Source organism: Microtus oregoni, unplaced genomic scaffold (assembly GCF_018167655.1).
Source record: "Microtus oregoni isolate MIOR12 unplaced genomic scaffold, Mior012 000003F_ref0000135, whole genome shotgun sequence".
Lineage (NCBI taxonomy): Eukaryota > Metazoa > Chordata > Mammalia > Rodentia > Cricetidae > Microtus > Microtus oregoni.
This window is the reverse complement of record NW_024543062.1, coordinates 61,055,660-61,074,935: the sequence shown is the minus strand read 5'-3', so window position 1 is coordinate 61,074,935 and position 19,276 is coordinate 61,055,660. Positions and strand designations below refer to the sequence as shown.

The 19,276-nt window shown below is 47.8% G+C and overlaps 1 protein-coding gene across 1 annotated transcript; it reads right to left on the bottom strand.

Annotated features, from left to right (window-relative positions):
- Positions 1 to 595: 595 nt before the first annotated feature.
- Positions 596 to 13,401, bottom strand: Fcmr (Fc fragment of IgM receptor). Its single transcript, XM_041648885.1, has 8 exons — positions 13,280 to 13,401; positions 7,088 to 7,426; positions 6,317 to 6,448; positions 5,261 to 5,480; positions 4,067 to 4,218; positions 3,630 to 3,788; positions 3,460 to 3,518; positions 596 to 1,845 (listed from the first exon to the last, which is right to left on the bottom strand). The coding sequence occupies exons 1-8, from the start codon at positions 13,338 to 13,340 to the stop codon at positions 1,669 to 1,671; spliced, it is 1,299 nt and encodes a 432-aa protein (XP_041504819.1). The 5' UTR covers positions 13,341 to 13,401; the 3' UTR covers positions 596 to 1,668.
- Between the last annotated feature and the right edge of the window lie 5,875 nt (positions 13,402 to 19,276).

Here is a 19,276-nt window from a genome sequence, read left to right as displayed (position 1 = left end):
ATAGTTGTAAGCTGCCATGTGGGTACTGAGGATCCAACCCAGGTCCTCTGGAATTGCTGCCACTGCTCTTAACCTCTGAGTCATTTACTGTGGGAGAATGCTCTTGTACACTGTAAAGATCTGTCTCTCGTATTGGCTCAATAAAACACCGATTGACCCGTAGCCAGGCAGGAAGTAAAGTCAGGGCGACCAGACTAGGAGAATTCTGGGAAGAGGGAAGACAGAGATGCAGTAGTCAGTGAGATGCAGAGGAAGCGAGATGAGAATGCCTCATTGAGAAAAGGTACCTAGCCACGTACCTAAACGTAGATAAGAATTATGGGTTAATTAAGTTGTAAGAGCTAGCTAATAATAAGCCTCTGTGTGTTTCTTTGTGACTGAACAGCTATGGGACCAGGCAGGACAGAGACTTCCATCTACAGTTATTGCTCCACCAAAAGACACTAATTTGAAGACTAAATGATGAAAGCTACAATGTGGGCTAAAACAGAGCCGATTCATCCCAAAACTTCACCTTTTCCTTGATTCCCCATCCACCCCACTCCCCGATTTCTCCAAGTACCCCTCTTTTCTTATGATACCATTCTTTCCTTATCTGTTTAATATGATGTGTCAAGCTGAGAGTGACTTCATACCTGGATGCAGTGTTCAATCTGTGATGCTATTCCTCATAAAGAAAAGCAGCTTGACACAGGTAGCCACTTCATTTAATTTCTAGGAAAGTGTTCAGGGAGCTTGTGTTGTGTATCTGGGAAAGGCCTTCTTCTCAAATGCAAGAACTGGCATTCTCCTGCCTCATGCTATGCCTGAACTCTGCAGCTGATGTCAATTCCAGAAGTGCCTGACTCTACCCTTGCTCTAAGCATCAGACAAGAAGCATGTGCGGGTGGGATGTCTCTTCTTCCATGCTGGAAGTGCTAGTGCAGAGTTCTGACCTCGTGGGATCCCCCTGGGTGCTTTGCTCCCATGCCTTGCTATGAGCTGTCTGGAATTGTCAAGGAAATGGCTGTATTTCTGAAAGCAGAGAGAGGTGATAGTTTGGCTAAGATCAAAGTGAAGGTGCTAAGATACAGAAGAAGATAGGAGATAGCCAAGACTTTCTGAAAGAGAGAGATGCTGGAGTCAGGTTATTTATACCAAGCGATGGGGAGTTAAAGAGGATTCGTGTGTGCTGTGTGTGTGTGTGTGTGTGTGTGTGTGTGGTGTCTCTAACACTAATGAAAACTTAGTTCTAAAAATTTAGAATAAGTCATCATATCAAATAAGTTGCCCTTGACATGGGACTCAAGAAAAGTAGAAGCTCATTATGCCCTTTGGTTGTCTGGGAAGACCATCCAGGCTTATGTTCCAGTCTGATGCCACATGAGCTAGGAGTAAGGCAGCAAAGACCATGTGACCAATAGTGATGAAGCATCTTGTAGGTCCCCTAGGATGTTAGGTGGCACAGAAGGGACAGGTGCCGTCATGACAAATGAATGCTCTGTATGCCCAGAGTGCTCCCGATGAGTGCAGGGGGTGTCAATGGGGTGAAAATTAAATTGTAATAGGACCATTCTCAAGGCGTTCAGATAATCAGGTGAGACTCAAGTTGGGGTGTGGGACATGGGAGGTAACAGGGTTTCTATAAACAAATAGAAAGGGTGCTGGATATCAGCAGACAGGCAGGACTCATTGGCACGAAGATCTGGGCCTTGGGGGACAGCTGGGGAGATGACATGGGCCAGGAATGTTGATGTAATCGTCTGGATCACTGTCTTCCACGTTGACAGCAGGCTGGTGGCCCAACATCACGTACTCACAGCTTGTCTTCAGAGGTGGGGTGTGAGGCCAGGGGGCTTCAAGTACCTGGGAACAACCAAAGGAGTGTCAGTAGCTCTGGCTGCGTGATTTTAGCATCTGTTTAGGTGGATATCCGCTGCAGGGAATGGAACGACATAGGCATGGTTGCCGAGTTCCAGGTGGTAACGTCGCAGAATTGGCTGAACTCCATTGAGTGGGCCAGTCCCAGGGTTTTTCAGGGTGCAGTCTCACCCCCAAATAACTGGAAACTACTTCATTCTAACGTGGGCAGGATATGCTTTACATGGGGTTCAGACTGAAATCATATGGTGTGAAGGAGGCCCACCTGCAGAAGTCTCCCCTTGGGGACAGAGGGATATGACATGTAGGAAAAATATGCACCTTCTCCGGCAACTATTCAGAGGTAGGGTGAGTCATTTCTTAGACCTCTGCAAGGACTTGGAGAGGCCATGACATGGCACAAGACCGCATTCCAGAAAAGGGCTGGGCAGCCGAGGAAGGGAGATTGCAGATCATGTGGGCACTAGGGTGCTTCTCTCTGCCAGGCAGAAGCTTTAGGACTTCTCCTTCATGGCAGCTAGTTCTCAGAAGACAAGGCTATGTCAAGACTCCGACAGGGTACAAGTTCTGTAATGACCATAGGGCATATCCACAGGAAGAGAAGACAGACTCTGCTGGGCCAGTCACCCCCAAGCCTTGGGGATTCTTGGGGGGTTTATGTGGGTGAGAGGACACATTCAAGAGGTTGGAGGTGACTACAGGTTTCTTCCCATTTTAGCCAGACACGTGATCATTTAATCAATATATTGCCAACCAGGCATGGCATTCATAACCTCCTTTGAAGGCAGACAGCTAATGGGAGGTGAGTGGAAGTGAGATATGAAAATTCAGGGTCATGGTCATAAACAGCCGTTTTCCCTCTGGGTAGAAATAAGGATTTGGTCTGGCGACTGAATACTGACCATGGACATGGAAGTTTGTGGGGGCTGTTAGAGCAAATATCCCTGGGTTGGTGTCCTGGGTTAAGCCACTTCTTCTGGTCCCTCTGGTTTGAACCTTGACTTTAGAGGAAGACATGGCCTCTGTGTCCTGGGCTCTGCGTTTTTTAGGTCTGTTGTATTTAATTAATTATCACTAATTAACACACACACACAGTGCCCTTATTAATATTTTTCTGACTACAAACCCCACTGTTTTAGACGTTGTGAATACTTAAAGAATATTTTCTTTAATTTGGAAAAACAAAAGGACACACTGTTCTGTTTGAACAGCTGCATCTCTGTCCAGTCACTTTGGATAAAGTCTGATGGCCACATTACCGCCTCTCATTTTAAATGAGTTTTCCAGAATGTTCTCCCTCACACTGAGTTAAAACTGTCGGGGTACCTTCCACCCCCTCTAGCCTTCTAGAAACCTAAGTGTCTCTTTTACACTACGGTCGCTGCAGGGTGACTCATCTTTTATCATTCTTTACTTGACTAAAGCCACCCAGCATCCATTTATCCCAAGAGAAATGCTTGCCCAGGTAAGTAAGGTAACCAGAGTTCTCCTGAGGGCTTCAACCTAGGAACCGGATACAACCAATTGGTGTACTGGGGACTAGAGGGGCACGCTTGCCCTACTGAGCACCGATCACTGGCTGGGGTGGGCGGAGCTTACCTGCGGTGGGGCTGGGGGTGCTGAGGCTGGGGTACTGAGGAGTGGAGTCTCTGTTGGGCCTACGGGGAAGAAGAAAGCGGTGAGTGCTGGGCATCTCCAAGCCTGGCCGCTACCTGTCCCCTGCGCCCTGCTGGAGCCAGTCTCCACGCTTCACGCGTGCGTGCGCTCACCCACTCGGTCGGGTATCGGCGCACGCCGCGGGCAGGCGCTATAGACGTTGTTCTGCGAGCGTGGTCTCTGCGGGGCACCCGGGCGCTGTGCGGGGAACTGGCGGGACGCCTCCCGGCCTCGAATCCTCATTGCCACTCTGCCCACGCGCCTGGAAAAGGCTTCAGGGAGTCACCGGAAAGAGAAAAGGACATGGATGGCATCAGATGCCGGTGGCCACCTGCATCTCCTTCCCCCTAACTGCACATCTCTTTGGTGTCTGGCAGTGTGTGACCTATGCATAGATGCCCAGGGTGCAGAGCGCAGGAGGAAGGGCAAAGCCCTCCTAGGCTCCATCTCCCATCCACGGTCCCTGGGAGTTCAAGCTGGATCTGAATGCTCTGCTCTGTTTTGGTATCTCAGCTCTTCCAACCAAAACCCAGAGCCTCAAGCTGCTTACCTTTCCTTCTTTGAACGGCTCTTTTTACCATCAGTCCCAAAAGAACCAGCAAAAGAAAGCCCAGGAAGGCCGGAATCAGGATGTGAAATTCTAGGACGGGGATGTGCAGCCCTTGGTCTTCTCTCTCATACTGTGGGTTGTGGTGGGGTGTTCTTGGCCAGGGGGGAAAAGGGAAAGGAAGACAGAGAAGGTAAATGAGGAAAAGAAACGTAAAGACTCAGCCAGTGTGGTCACCCGTTTTGGAGATGACTCAAAAGTTGACCCTTTGTGAACAAAACCCCCTCCATCACCCCACCAAGGAGATTTGTTTATGGGGTCAGGAGTCTTGGGTTCAAATCAAGTTCCGCATTTTACTGGTTATGTAGTCTTGAGCGAGTCTTAATTTCCCTGAGCCATATTTCCTTATAAATGGGAACCATAAAACCTGCCACAAATTTGTTAGGGCTATAAAACAAAGGAGATATAAAGAATTGAAGGTGCCTGGTCTATAGGACTTTCTATAACAGCTCCTGTTCCCGCCGCTAGAAACCTTTTCACGGGCCGACTTGCATTAGCCAGACCTGGAGTCTTTTATCTTTTTAACGTCTTAGGACACTGCATGGTGCCAGGCATGTAGTTGACATTTAGAAACTGTTTATTAACGTGGATTTCTGAAATAGGAATCAAGAGTCCCGTTTTCACTGAAACCACTTAGACTTCATTGCCCCAGTTCCCTCGCTTATAGGATTCGAATGATTCTGGGAGTTCATCTTCGCTCAGACTATAAAATACTTGTGGGTTTTCTTGGGGATTTGTTATAAGGCTGCCCCCTAGTGGTTCATTTAGGTCCGATATTTAGGACCTAAATAAGGAATTTAAAGTGTGTTAGCGGCATTAAAAAGGAAAGGAAAAAAGATGAGCGTAATTTTAATATTTATTAATTGGTAATTAATTTTAATTAAATTAATTAAAAGTTCTTCTCATTTAGTTATTCATTAGAACAGACCTGAATGAATCTGTATGATTGAAAGACCCAAGCCTTTCTATAAGGTCAGAAATGGCTGTTGGCAAGCCCATCTTTGTAAACGAAACTAATGCATTTTCATAGCACACTCAAAAACAGCATTTCTCGGGGGACTCCTGGAGACAAAGACGAGAAGGGGGCAAGCTGACTCCAAGGCTCTTTGCAGCCAGGCCCTAAACACAGACTCTTACCTTTGCCCCTGGAGACTGGTGTGATGGCTGTAGCTGGCCGCTAGGGGCCGGAGTGCAGGCTGAGCTGAGGTCTTTGAGGCTGTGGGAGCTGGCAGGAGGGCTGGGGACTTAGCAGCTGTCATGGAAGATGTTCTGGAAACTCTGGGATGTTGGGTGACTGGAACGGTGCTGGAGGGCTGGTGAGCTGGAGGGGCCTTGGTCCTGGGACCTGGTGTGGTCACTTCAAGAGAGAGTAGGGAAAGGTAACAGTGGTGATCAGCTATGTTCTCCAGTCTGCAGGAGTATCTTCCTCGCTCAGTCATTTTGCCCCTTTTGCCCATACATGCTACCTTTGTCCTCGCAGTCCTCATGGCCTGGAATGCCTTTATAGCATGCCATATACACAGAAAATTTTCATGCATGCTTCTTTCAAATATCATTTTCTCCGACCAGCCTTTCCTGACTTCACAGGCAGAAGCACTTACCATGTACTGAGTGGGGGGCTGGGGGTGTGGGGTGGGGCGTCTCTTGCTTTTCTATGCTCATTTATTCTCTTCCATCCCATCCTTGTCAGTCACACTCACTGATCTATGATCTGCCCAGTTACACTGTTTCTCTTGGCCCCAGCAGGGTCTCCTAGTGTAATGATGTTCAATTAGTGTGTCTAACTGATCTGGTATATGCTGACACACCATGGAAACCTTAGCGTGACAGTCATCTTTTAAGTGTCAAATAGAGTTGTTAAAACCACTAGCTACCAGCAGGCAGAAGACAGCCCTACAGGTAGCAGGAAGTATAATGACCTCCAGCTAGGAACCAGCTGCCCTACCGGGACTTTGAAAAAGGAGCTGGCATTTGTCAATTGGGCACTTTGTTACTTTGGTTTGGTGCCACCTGGTGGTGATATGAGACTCCTGCAACTAGGGCCTGGTGTCCTAGTTGGAGAATGAAGGCCCTCTCTTAAGGCAGGGACAAAGAAAGCATGTTCGCTTTGCCAGCCACTCTTTGAACTAAAAAATAAATAAAAAAATAAAAAAATAAATCCCTCTTCTGTAGATCTTGATTTGAAGGACTGACCTTCGGATATGGATTCAGAAGAAGTGACATGTTCAACCTCATGGAGCCGGCTAGAAATCTGCTCCTGCAGAAATCTGTGAAACCACGGTGGAAGCTCAGGGGGAGGCTCTTCTTCCCAGAATGGATCATATACTATTGGAGGCAAGAGGGATACACACTGGTGATCACCAGGGAGGAGAAAGGACTGGAGGTTCAAGTAGACACTGACTCGGGCGAGGCCTTCAGGAGATGAGCAGGGTCCCCTGAGACAAGCAGAAAAGACACTGAACATGTCCCCCTCCCCCGCCCCAAGGAACCGGTCTTTCCCAAGAGCCCACCCAGCATTCCCTATAAGACCATCGGGCTATTGGGATTATAAAATGTTGAACCAGTCGTGTGCGTGTTAGGAAGTTACTGAAAAGAGGAAAAGTCAGGGGTAAGAAGACATGAAGGGCCCGACCGTAGTATAGTAACAGTGTGAACTGGATATGGTTTGATCAGGGAGTCTTTCTCCTTTCCATTCATCCGAGACTTTTCATAAGTACATAGGATCATCACGGACCTTCTTCTGGTTCCCTCAGCCTAATGTCTGCCTCTCCACTCATGCCCTGGGTAGGACAGGCAACACCCATTTTATCCCATTGTCCCCTGTGGATAGAAGGTTCTAGGCTGGGGTGTTGGTCTTAGGCTGTGTCGATCTGCATTGTCACTGGGCTGCCTAACACGGCACGGGCCAGTCACAGTTAGAAAATTGCCTGTTTTCTCAGCTGGGAATGTTTCCTAAGCACCTACCAGGATGGACTTTCAGGGTGATTCTCTGGGTCTTGCCCCGGTCTGTGTGTCCACCCACACCGCAAGCATAGACTCCATTGTCACTTTCGGTCAGCCGCCTCAACTCCACTCGGAAATACTTTGGATCCGGCCATGGCAGCAGGGCGGCTCGTCTTTCATACCCCTCCCTGACGAAGCTGTTGGATACCACAGTGGCACATATCCTGGGGTCAGTCATCTCCCGGCACAGGTACATCCTCACACCTGTTTGAGGGTCAGGGAGTGGGCACTTGATGATAATGGATCCACCCCACTCGGCATCCAGCTGTACTTCCGGGAGGACCTTCAGCGTCCCAGATACTGTAGGGAGAAGAAATCAATGCAGAAAAAACTCTATATCCAGATGTGTCTCAACTTCAGCCACACCCTCAACCTCAGGCATCTCTCCAAACCTAGTGCCAACCCCAGACATCCTCACACGCTTCCCTAGATCTAGCCTATCCCTGCGTTAGCCAGGCTCAGCTCTAGGATGACCTCTGCCTGTTGACACGTGCTCAGGTTCTTCAAGGTCCTGTTCTCTTTCAGGCTTACTCTGTGCCCATCCCGTGTCGTCAGCATCAGCCTCATTATTAAACCTGAGACTGTAAGGACTTAGACACAACCACAGTGCCTACTCCAAAGAGAAACAGTATGCCTAGAATGATGCCCAGTGACACACAGCCCCCAAGTGACTTCAGTAGGGGGGTGAGAAAAGTGACACTTACCCTTTCAAGATCCCCTTTTCCTCAAATCCTTTCTTCTACCCAGTCCCCCCTCCAACTCTATTAAACCATGGAGCCATCGGATGCCTTTCATGGGCATCCCTCCGTCATAGATTAATCATGTGGGTAAGTCATCCCAACAGACTGCTTCTACAGCACATGGAACAGATTCCAGGAGAGAGAGCGCTCAGGGCTCCCCAAAGGGAGCACGCAGGAGCACCTGATTCAGGCTGCCAAGGGGATGCTGTCCTAGGAGTAAGGCTTTGAGAGAAGTGGTATCCAAGCTGCACCCTGAGCCAACGGGCATGAAGGGCAACAAAAAAGGTGATATTCATCACTAGTGTGGAGAACTCGTGGGAGCCAAAGCAGGGTAGGCATGCGTGGGAGTGCGTACGTGTGGTTATGAACATACGTGCGTCTGAGGTGGGAGAAGGCGTCTAAGGGAACCTACTGATATGGTATTAATGTTGGAGAGGCAATTAAATGGCATCTAGTTTGCAATCTTGATTTTGGTGACTAAATTGCTGGCGATCGAAGAGAGGGAGAGACGTAGTCTGAAAAGTCACTGTCAGTATACAGCTGGGTGAAAACACACATTTGAGACGTGAATGATGCTCTGTAGCTTCCTCACAGTGCGGAGCAAGGTGAATAAGGTCAGGCCTGGAGGGCTGAGGCCACTCCAGAGATTCTCTAGGCAGCAGTGGGATTCAACCCACTCAGGAGCAGAATGCTCGAAAGGAGGAAGACAACTGCTTGCGATTTGTGTGCTATCAAAAGGGATATAGGCTACGAGTGTGTATTTGTGGGGCAGGCGCTCTCTCTACCTGGACCTGTAGCTCACCCATTCACCAGCAATCCTGGGCATCCTTTTGCCTCAGGTTCCCCAGCTCTGGCTCCTAGGTGTGAGCCGCTGAACCTGGCTTTTTATGTGCCTGCTGTGGCTCTGAGCTCAGGGTCTCATGCTTTCGTGGCCAGCGTTTTCCCTACCTACCCGCCCCGACTGTGAAATTCTAAATTTCTTTAAAAAGGATGAGAGGGCTGGTAGGATGGCTCAGTGGGTGAAGGCACAAGCTGACAACCCTGGCAATTTTGGTTCCTAATGCCCCCGTGATGGAGAAAGAGCACTGACTCCTTCAGGTTGTCCCCGACCTCCATACGCATGCTGTGGTACATGCCTCAAATGTACAAAACCAAACCAAACAAACGTATTAAGACATTTAAAAGTATGAGAACTTTCCACTCGGCGTCCCATTCCCATCGACAGCAACCTGCACGTGAATAGGCCTGTTGCCTGATTTCAGTTCTGCCGCGGAAAACAGCCCTCTTTTCCTTTCCCAGGGCACTCCTTCCACTGCAACCCGAGTCTCTACCCTTCTCTTGATTTAGAATGTCTGTCTGCAATGATCCCCCTTTCTGCTGCATCATCCGCTGAATTCTCTTCAGCACCGCAACAGCTCACACACAAGCCCTGATAGTGGCACCTTGAAAACCCTGCTGTTTGCTCTTTTCTGTTTCCTTTCTCAAATGTCTCAGCAAATTCATATCCACTCCTTCAATTTCTATTTGATCAAATTCAACCAAAATTTGGTCTCTAAAAGTCCACTGACACTGCTCTCATCCACGTCAAGACAACTGTCTTTGTGGCTGTCTCTGTTGATCGCTTATTTGTCCCCATCTTACTGGTCCCCTTGGCAGCATTTGTTTGACCCATCCGAGTCTCCCTTCTAGGACCCCTTTTTGTGACCCCCTGATGCTATACTGCCATAGCTGTTTGCATGCTGGCTCCTCGCTTGCTTAGTCATCTCCACCTACCCCTCAATGGTGGACTCACACATAGCTCGGTACCTGACCAATTCTTCCTGTGTCTTCCCTGCTCTTTCTGCACTAACTCATTTATTCTAGGGCCCTTTAAATACAGGTGCTGGTAAAGTTTTAGCTCAGCACATGTTTGCTTCTAGTCTTGTTACTGCCTCTGAGATCCAAACTGGCTCTGGCCCTTGGACTACTTAAGATAATATCTAACAACAGCCAGAAGAGAACTCTTCCTAATCCTGCTCGCTCATAAAAGAGTTTTCTGCCTTGGCAAATAATGCTACCATCCAAGGGCTGAAGACCAAACCCATCCTCATGCTAGTGAATCAAGAATAAATTGCTGGAGGTCCAAGGAGAGGGCTCAATGGGTGAACTGCTAGCTTGACAATCCAAGTTCGGTCTTTGGAACCCATGCAAAATCTCAGATATGCATCTGTAATCCTCTCATTCCTATGGTGAGACAGGAGGCAGAGAGAAAAGAACTGCCTGGAAACTCACAGGCCAACTATCTTAAAGTATGTAGCATAGCAGCAGATACAATACGAGCGACCCTGCCTTTAGTAGGTAGAAGGTGTGAAGTGTCTCCAAAGTCACCCTCTGAAGCCCACATACGTGCTGGGTTTTTATCACTACACCCTCTAGTTCGAGAGGTGAATTACCAAGCTCAAGCCATCTTTTCTATTGTCCCGTTGCAGATTTGGAAGTTTCCCCTTGTGATGGGTTGATGTCTTATGTCCACTTGACACAAGCTAAAGTCACCTCAAAGGAGGGAAACCTCAATTAAGAAAATGCTTCCTTGAGCTTCTGGACTTCAGCTAAAGAGAGGGAGGAGGAATCATATGAGCAAGGGGCCGGGTCAAGATCATGATGGGGATAACTACAGAAATAGCTAACCCGAGCTAGTGGGAGCTCACAGATTCCTGACAGCCTGAGAGCTTGGGAACCTACATGGGCCCAAAGTGGATCCCCTGAATGGGGGTGACAGTTATGTGGCTTGATCTGTTGGGGGGGGGGGAGGGCTGGCAGTCACACCAGGACCTATCCCAGGTGCATGAACTGGCTTTTGGAGCCCATTCCCTATGGTGAGATGCCTTGTTCAGCCTTGATACGGGGAGAGGGGCTTGGTCCTGCCTCAAGTTAGTATCCCAGACCTTGTTGAATCCCCAAGGAAGTCCTTACCCCCTCTGAAGAGTGGGTTGGGGATGGGAAGGGGAGGAGGGGGGCCGGGTTGGAGAAGGAGAGGGAGGGGAAATGGGGTTAGTATGTAAAATGAAAAGTAATTTTTTAAAGAAAAGTAAATGGAAGAAAAAAAAGAAAATTCTTCCAAATTGGGCTTCAGGCAAGCCTGTGGGGGCATATTCTTAATTAGTGATTAATGGGGGGAGGGCCCAGCTCTTTCTGGGTGTTGCTATCCCTTGGGTGGTAGTCCTGGGTTCCATAAGAAAAGAAGTTGAGCAAGCTTACTGGCTATGGGAGTAAGCCTGTAAGCAGCACCCTCCACGGCCTCTGCATCAGCTCCTGCATCCAGGTTCCTGCCCTGATGAGTTCCTGTCCTGACTTCCTTCAGTGATGAACAATGACATGGAAGTGCAAGCCAAATAAACCCTTTCCTCACCAACTTGCCTTTTGGTCATGGTGTTTCACTGCAGCAATAGAAACCCTAGCTAAGACAGCCCCTAACTGTACCAATCTCTTAATGAACCACACTTCTTCGCTCTATTTGCGTCTTTAACTGAGTTCGCACTCCTTTCTTTGCCGAGCGGAGCATTTGCCACACATTTCTGTTCTTTCTCACTGTAAATCTGGGTAAACACAGGGAGCCATAACCACGCCACGGAGTGAATGCTACGCCACCTTTACAGTTCTCCTGTGAAACAACTTAGTCCATTTGAGTTCAGGGTCATTCAGCGTATGGAGGTCCAAACAGAATGCAGACAGATTCTTCACCGTGTTATAACACGAATGCTCCTACTCCAAGTTCTGATGGAGTCCTTGTTCTCCTGTGTGAGAGACTCTGGTCTTATGCGCTCACACCAGAATACTCGAATTAACTTCTGCTTACAGCGTTCTAGACCTTCTTTAACCATTCCTGTTTCAAGACGCCTCCTGAAAATGAGTTCTGAAGGCCTATAAGCCCCAGGTCAGATGTCTCAAGCAGGGGTCCCACATCTTGACATAAAGTTCCTGGATTAGTTACTTTTCTTATTGTTGCAACAGGAAGAAACTTCAGTAAGGAAAGGTCTGCATGGGCTCACAGTTTGAGGGCGTAGACCAGTGGTTCTCAATCTGTGGGCTGCGACCCCTTTAGAGGTTGAATGGCCCTTTCACAGGGGTCATCTAAGTGTGTCAGAAAACACAGATATTTACACTACCATTCATATCAGTAGCAAATTTACAGTTATGAAATAGCATGAAAATAATTTTATGGTTGGGGGTCACCACAGCAGGAGGAACTGTATTAAAGGGTGGCAGCGTGAGGAAGGTTAAGAGCTGGTAGAGACCGCCATGGGATGGAAGCTATGGTAGCAGAAGCATGAAGCTGCTGGATTATATCACAGGGTGGGATGGTGTGGGGGATCAACAAGGAAGGTGAATCCCAGTGCTCAGCAGCTTCCTCTCTTTCCTGTTGTTATTGTCAGTGAAGTCAGCCCATGGTCCAATCCACAGGCAAGGTAGAGCTTCTCCCTCAGTTAACTTTCTCTGGAAACATCCTCACCACCACATCCAATGGTAGGCCTGACTAATACCTGCACGTTTCTTAATCCAATTAGATCCTCAACAAAGCTTAGCTCTCACAAAGAGGATGTTATTGATGGACCAAGTAAGATATAAGCACACTGAGCCAAATTATGATGTGACTGACTGGACTCAGAAGGCGCTGACGAACAAGAGGTAAGTAGGTATGGGAAGAAACAGTGAACTGTAAACTGGGAGGGATGGTGTTCCCGTAGCAGGGACAGCCAGACCGAGGGCACGAGAGCAGGGATCTGTAGCATTTGTTCAAAGAAGAGCCTGTTTGGTTGGAAGATACAACGGAGTGTGGTGCATTTAGAAGATAAGAGTAGGTGTTGGAACCATTGGATGACAGTATAATGTTAGAGATGGTTAGGACAGATGGGATAGCTGGTTTGTATGGCGCAGTGAAGTCTCTCAGGCAAGGCTTCAGGCACATTGAGCTCCATATCTTGGTGACTGTTTAAGGGGGTGCTGGGTAGGAGGTTGTAAACTGAGCTATGAAGTTTAGGGAGTAGGTTAGGCAGTCTTCATTTGAACTCAATAGCTGTCAATTCAAGCGTACAAAAGAAAAGAAAGATCAAAGGAAAGAGAAAATAGATGTAAGAAGATCAAACCTAGGAGACACCTATTTTCAGATCTCATACGGGACTATTTAGGATACGTGACACCTTCAGCCTTCGAAAACCTAGCAGCTGCCCTGGATGGGAGTTGGGAAGAATGCTATGCGAGTTGGGAGGGGCCAGGACTTCACTGTCTCCAAGGGCCTGCTCTTGCTCAGGCTACAACTCAATCCTTGCAGAAACATTAGGGCTGGAGGTGGCTGGCGGCGAATTAGCCCTGGTTAATTCAAACCTGGTAATTAGCCGGGAGTGTCCCCCCACCCCCCACCCCCCACAGTACTCACCTGGCAGGAAGCAAAGTAACCAGAGCCAAAGGCACATGGTTCCTTGGAGGCCAGATTCCATACAGGAGCCCCTGGAGTAAGCAGAGACACAACAATCGCCTGGGCAGCGATCACCTGGGAGAGCCTTCTACAGTCGGGTACTTGAAAGAGAGTCTGGCCCCCCTGAGGGGTAGGGGTTTAAAAATGAGGAAATGATAATCTGTCCTGTTTGCTAACTGGCCTTTGTCTAAAAAAAAAATATCAGCAAACCACAGCGGAAATCGAGTGTTGAGAAAACATGTATTTCATAAAAATGGGTGACTAGTGTTCAAAGGGTCTCTAAGAAACTCAGGACTCTGGGCAGCTACCGGGCTTTGACACCTTTCTCAGCGAGGCCTCCCAGGATTCCTTTGCATTGACTGGTTCCTGGACTAAAGTCATTTATTGTTTCTCTGTCTTCAGGATAACACAGACTCATCTCCAGTTCTCTCCCGACAACAAAGGCTTTGTGGGCCGAAGCTCGGCTGCTTGAAGTCTTAAGGGGCTGTCAGTTAATTCCTCCGAAGAATACTTGTGAACACCTTACTATTTGTAGTGATATTAACCACAGATTTTGAGCAATTCATTATTTTTCTCTGCACTCTTTCTAGAGAATAAATGAAAGTGGGATAGCACAGCCTCAGGCACCCCACCAGGCAGATAATCATTCCTCGGGGGTCTTAGCCACAGCCTGCCCAGTGCCCCAGCTGTACTTCGTCCCTTATTCTCCCACAGCGGTCTCCAAAATGGTCTTCCCTCTCACAGAGGCACACTCCACTGACCGGTAAGAGAAGGGCAATGCTAAGAGTCAGGTGTGACAAGTCACATAGCAACTCCGCCTGGCGTCCCAGCAGCCTGGGAGAGCCAGTCTTCAGGACACCTAGTGACAAGAATAAGGCCATTGATGAAGGGAAGAGAGAAGCCGAGTCCGTGAAAGCTCATGAAAACAACTTTGGATTCAAGGCAGAATGCCTGAGGGTTTGCCCAGACTTGACACGTTTTAGCCTTGGGCAAGCGTCCCTGAGCCCTGAGCCGGTGTTCTCACTGATAATAACGTGGGGACAGTCACTGGTCTTGCCTGGTGCACAGCAGAAATCGCTGCTGTGGCAATGCTATTAAAGCCCTTTAACATGGAGATGTGCAAAGCTGTGGGGGGTTCCCAGGTTTTCCTTCAGGGCTGCTTCATTGGTTAACCACAGTGCCCAGGGCCCCTGGTCTAGGCTCTCCAGCCTTGTGCCCATCCTATTTCAGGCTCCTTGATGGCTGACTGCACGCCACTCCCCAGTCACCCCCACACACCAGAGCTGTCACATGCTCTCCAAAACACGATGCAATCACTTCCTCAGCCCTGGAGATTGAATGTGAGCTCAGAGCAGGTGCAGAGGAAGAAGAAAGAGGAAACATGTGGGCGTGAGCAGCCTGCCCTGCTGTGCCCTGCCCTGCCCTGGCCATCTCTCTCCCGGTCTCTTCTAGCTCAGAGCAACTGGCATGTGATAGCCTTCGGCCAGCAAGTTGGCCTGCTGTCTGAGGGCAGCCTCAGGCTTCTGGTTAGAGTGGCTAACCCAGGTCAGCTTCAGCTAGGATCAGTGTTGACACTTCCTACTTAGAGAGCTCTTCCCAGTGGCCTTCACCGGCCAGGCAGCTAGCTGGGCTCTCGGTTGGCTGCGATTGCCTTGGAGTCCTGGGGCAGGCAAGAGGAAGGAATGGGGGGAGGGGGAGAAAGGAGGGAGAATAGGAATGAATGTACGAAGCGTGATGGTGGGAGTGAGAGTGTGGGTGTCAGTGCATCGTGGACATGTGAAGCCAGTGTCCTGTGCAAATGAGCAGCGTGGCATATGTAAATGGGTGTGGTGTGGTATGTGGGCATGTGATGTGTGTTCTGTGGTACATGATGTGTATTGCGAGTAGATGGTGTGGCTGTAAGTGTGTATTATAGATAGTTGGTATGTAATTTCTGCGTGTGTATGAAGTTCTGGAATTTGCTGGCTGAGCCTGTCAGTCAGGGCTGAATGAAAGCAGAGCATTTAACATGTGCAACCTATGCAGATTCCCTTTAAGAACTCGTATGAGGGGAAGAGCAAGAGTTACCGTATGTTGCGGGTGGAGAGTCGGCCATCTGCAAACCTTCTGATCCGCAGTGGTGGCCTGCCTGCCTGATAGGCTGGTATGACAGCGGCATAAACACCGTGGGAGTAACCGACCAGTATGACTGGAATGAAGACCCCTTTCGTGAGAGGGCGCCTGTACCGGGCACATAAACACCGGGGGAGTAACCGACCAGTATGACTGGAATGAAGACCCCTTTCACGAGAGGGCGCCTGTACCGGGCACATAAACACCGGGGGAGTAACCGACCAGTATCTGACTGGAATGAAGGCCCCTTTCGTGAGAGGGCGCCTGTACCTGGCACTGCTCTGGGGGCCAGGGACCCGAGACTAGAGTGAACATGGGCCCGGGGGAAAAACAGATCCTGTTGTCCTACTAATGGAACCCTGGAACTAAGTGACTCCCGACGACACTCTGCTGGATATCTTGAGGTTGTGCTCAGCCTTCTCAGAGAAGCCTCTTCCTGCTGCTGATGCCACCTAACACAGAGACCCACAGCTGTGCGACTTGTTGAGAGCGAGAGACCTTGGAACACTGAGTCCTGAATGGGATGGCTCCATCAGTCCCCTCCCCTCAGGGTGCAGGGAGACCTTGGAACACTGAGTCCTGAATGGGATGGCTCCATCAGTCCCCTCCCCTCAGGGTGCAGGGAGTTAGGCAGAAGGCAGAAAGAGTGTGAGAGCCAGAGGGGGTGGATGACTCCAAGGAGACAGTATCTTCCAGATACAACACGACTGACTCCATACGAACTCACAGAGACCGGCAGCATGTATGAGGCCTGCATAGGACCAAACCATATAAAATAAAAAATAAATCTTAAACAAAAGAATTACAAGTCTGTACTCTGCCAGGTAGGAATGACGAGAGAGATCCAAACTCTTAGGCCTGAATCTGATCAAATGCAGGGCCGCCACTTCAGGCACCTCTCCACCCCCGACTTTGTGACTCATTGTCCTTTCCACAGGGACATATAAATCAGCCAGCCAATCAATAGTAGTCATTGGCTGAATCTGTAGCTCAATAGTCGAGTGATTCCCTTGAATGCATGAAGTCATGAGGGTCAATCTCCAACACCGCAAAGAGGCCACCATTGCACTCTCACTGGAAAGTGGGAATTTTGTAGATAGGTGTTAAGTGCGGTTAGCTCTGGAATTTCTCTGTTAATTTCTAGTTTGGATGAAGTAGCTGAAGATGAGAATGGAGCATTGAAGTCTTCTCTGTTATTACATCAGACTTTTCAAGCGCTTTAGTGTTTGCTTTATGAAATTACAAACCCTATATCTGGTGCACACACACACGTATAATATATACACATATGTATATGTGTTTGTGTTTTATACCTTCTTATGGGTTATTTGCTTTATTAACATACAGTACAGTGAGTCTCAACCTTTTGAATGCTTTGACAATGCTTTAATTTAATTAATTAATGCTTTAATACACTTCCTCATGTTGTGATGACCCGCCCAACCATAAGATTATTTTGTTGCTACTTCAAAGCTGTAACCTTGCTACTGTGATGAATCCTAATGTAATTATCTGATATGCAGGCTATCTGACATGTGACCCCAGATGGGTTGTGACTCGCAGGTTGAGAATCACCAAGATAGTGACATAGTGACTTTCTTTATTGCTTCCCTGGACTAGCTGGCTTGAGGCCAGCCTTAGTGGCTATCAGACCAGCTAAGGAAGTTTTCAGACAGCTGACATTTGCTTCCTGAGTTGCCTCTGATATTCTGATCTCACAGTGCATGTGTTTCTTGGCGATAACAGAAAGCTGCCCTTTGCTTTTCAATGCGTTCAGATAGCCTTTAAATCTTTAAAGGGGCCACGTAGGCCATTTGTGTCAAATGAGAGACATTTGTTAGTGCCTGTGACTTTGCTAGTTGTTCTGGTTGGTTGGGCTATTCTACGGTTAGTTCTTTGTCTCATGTTACTGTTGGAGGTTTCCTGGCTTACTGTGTTGGATGGGATGGATTCTTTCCTAGCTCTCCCTGGTTCATCTACTCATTGCCTAAAAATCATTCTTTCCTTTGTTTTTGTGAATAGGATTTTCTTTTAATATGCTATTTTTAAATTTTTTTCAAGATTTAGAAAATATCAATGTGTGTATGTGTGTGAGAGTATATTCCATACATGTGGAGGCCAGGAGAGGGTGTCAGATGCCCTGGGGCTAGAGTTATAGGCTGTTGTAAGCTGCTAGCAGTGTGTTGAACTTAGATCCTTTGGAAGAGCGGGACACACTTGACAGCTGGTCCATTCGCCAGCCTTAAATATTTTCTACACTGCCGGCATAGTGGTCATGAACTGCTTTTATTTGCAAATGTCCTTATTTCTTCTTCAGTTTCAAGGGCTGGCTTTATTGGATGTAGCCATCTTGATTGGCAGATGTGTATTTTCAGCGCTTGCCATATCCCATGCTTCCTAGTTCCTAGTGTTGCTAGTGATAGACCTGACGTTACTCTATTGTGTTTGCCTCTGCAGGTGGGTTGGCATTTCCCCCTTAGCGTTATAATACAGTTCCTTTGTTTTGAAGGGTTGACTATAATCTATTCTTCCTATTTGGGGCTCTAAATCCCTCTTATGTTTGTCCATCCATTTCTTCTAGAGGATTGGGAAATTTGCTACTGTAATTGCATTGAAGGAACTATGGGAAATTTGCTACTGTAATTGCATCAAAGGAACTACACCTTTAGATTTCACCTCAACTTTTTCTTCTTTCTTGAGGATTCTTGGGCTTAGTCTCGTAAACATGTCCTGGGTTTTGGTCATGCTGACCAACTTTTCTTTTGTTTATCTGAATGAATTATCATCTTCATTTTGTCCATCCCTTGATAGTCTTGATCTTTCCTTGGCAGCATGGTTTTGTTTGTTGGTCCTTTTCACAGTGATTTTCCTTTGATTGATGGTCTCTTTGATCCCAGCATTTCTATTTGGCTGCTCGGAATCAGGTGCCGAAGTTTCCCTATTTTTCTAAGTTTGTTATCCACATTGATCACCTGTCCATCTGTTTCATTAGCTTTCTGTTGTAGCTGATTTCTAGAATCTAACTGATTCTCTCACTTCGTGCATCTGCTTGTTTGAGGCTCCTGTGTAGTTATTAATTCTTTACAAAGCAGGACCCTGAACCATGTTTTCCAGCCTTTCATCTGTCATAGCCCTTGGTTTCTTGTTTGGGGGAACTGTGGTCTTGTGGCCGTTTTCTTATATTTGCTGTTTCTTTGTTGTGTTTTGCGCTTCTGTTGGTGTGACTGTGGCCCTGGTTTTTCCTTTTCACTTTCTCCACCCTCTTTTGATGTTTTGCAAGTCCCCGGGCAAGCTGTTTTTGCTGGTGCTTATGTTTCCTGGACAATTTGAAAGGGATGCTGACTACAGCAGCAGGTGCAGAGTTGGCAGCAGTCTGGGTGTGAACTTGCAGGAGTGGACACTTGGCCCTCCCCTGTGCTCCCAGTAGGGTTCAGAGACAGTGGCACTACAGTGCTGACTTGGAAAAACACAATGAATAGGCTTTTTTTGAGTTGAGAAAAATTAAGAAATAAAAAGAGAGGAAATAAATAATTAAGAAGTAACAGGAAAGGGAAAGGAAAACATAGAGTTAAGTTTGAAAAGGAGGTAAGTGTGGGTGAGAGTGATAAGAAACAGTGGAGAACGTGTTCTAGAGTAGGCGCAGAGAGTGATAAGAAACAGTTGGAGAACATGTTCTAGAGTAGGTGCCGAGAGTGATAAGAAACAGTGGAGAACGTGTTCTAGAGTAGGCGCAGAGAGTGATAAGAAACAGTGGAGAACATGTTCTAGAATAGGTGCAGAGAAGAAGGAAAGAAGGAAAAGAAAAGCCGTAGAAGTCTGTTTGGATGAGACAGAAGCTAAAACAAA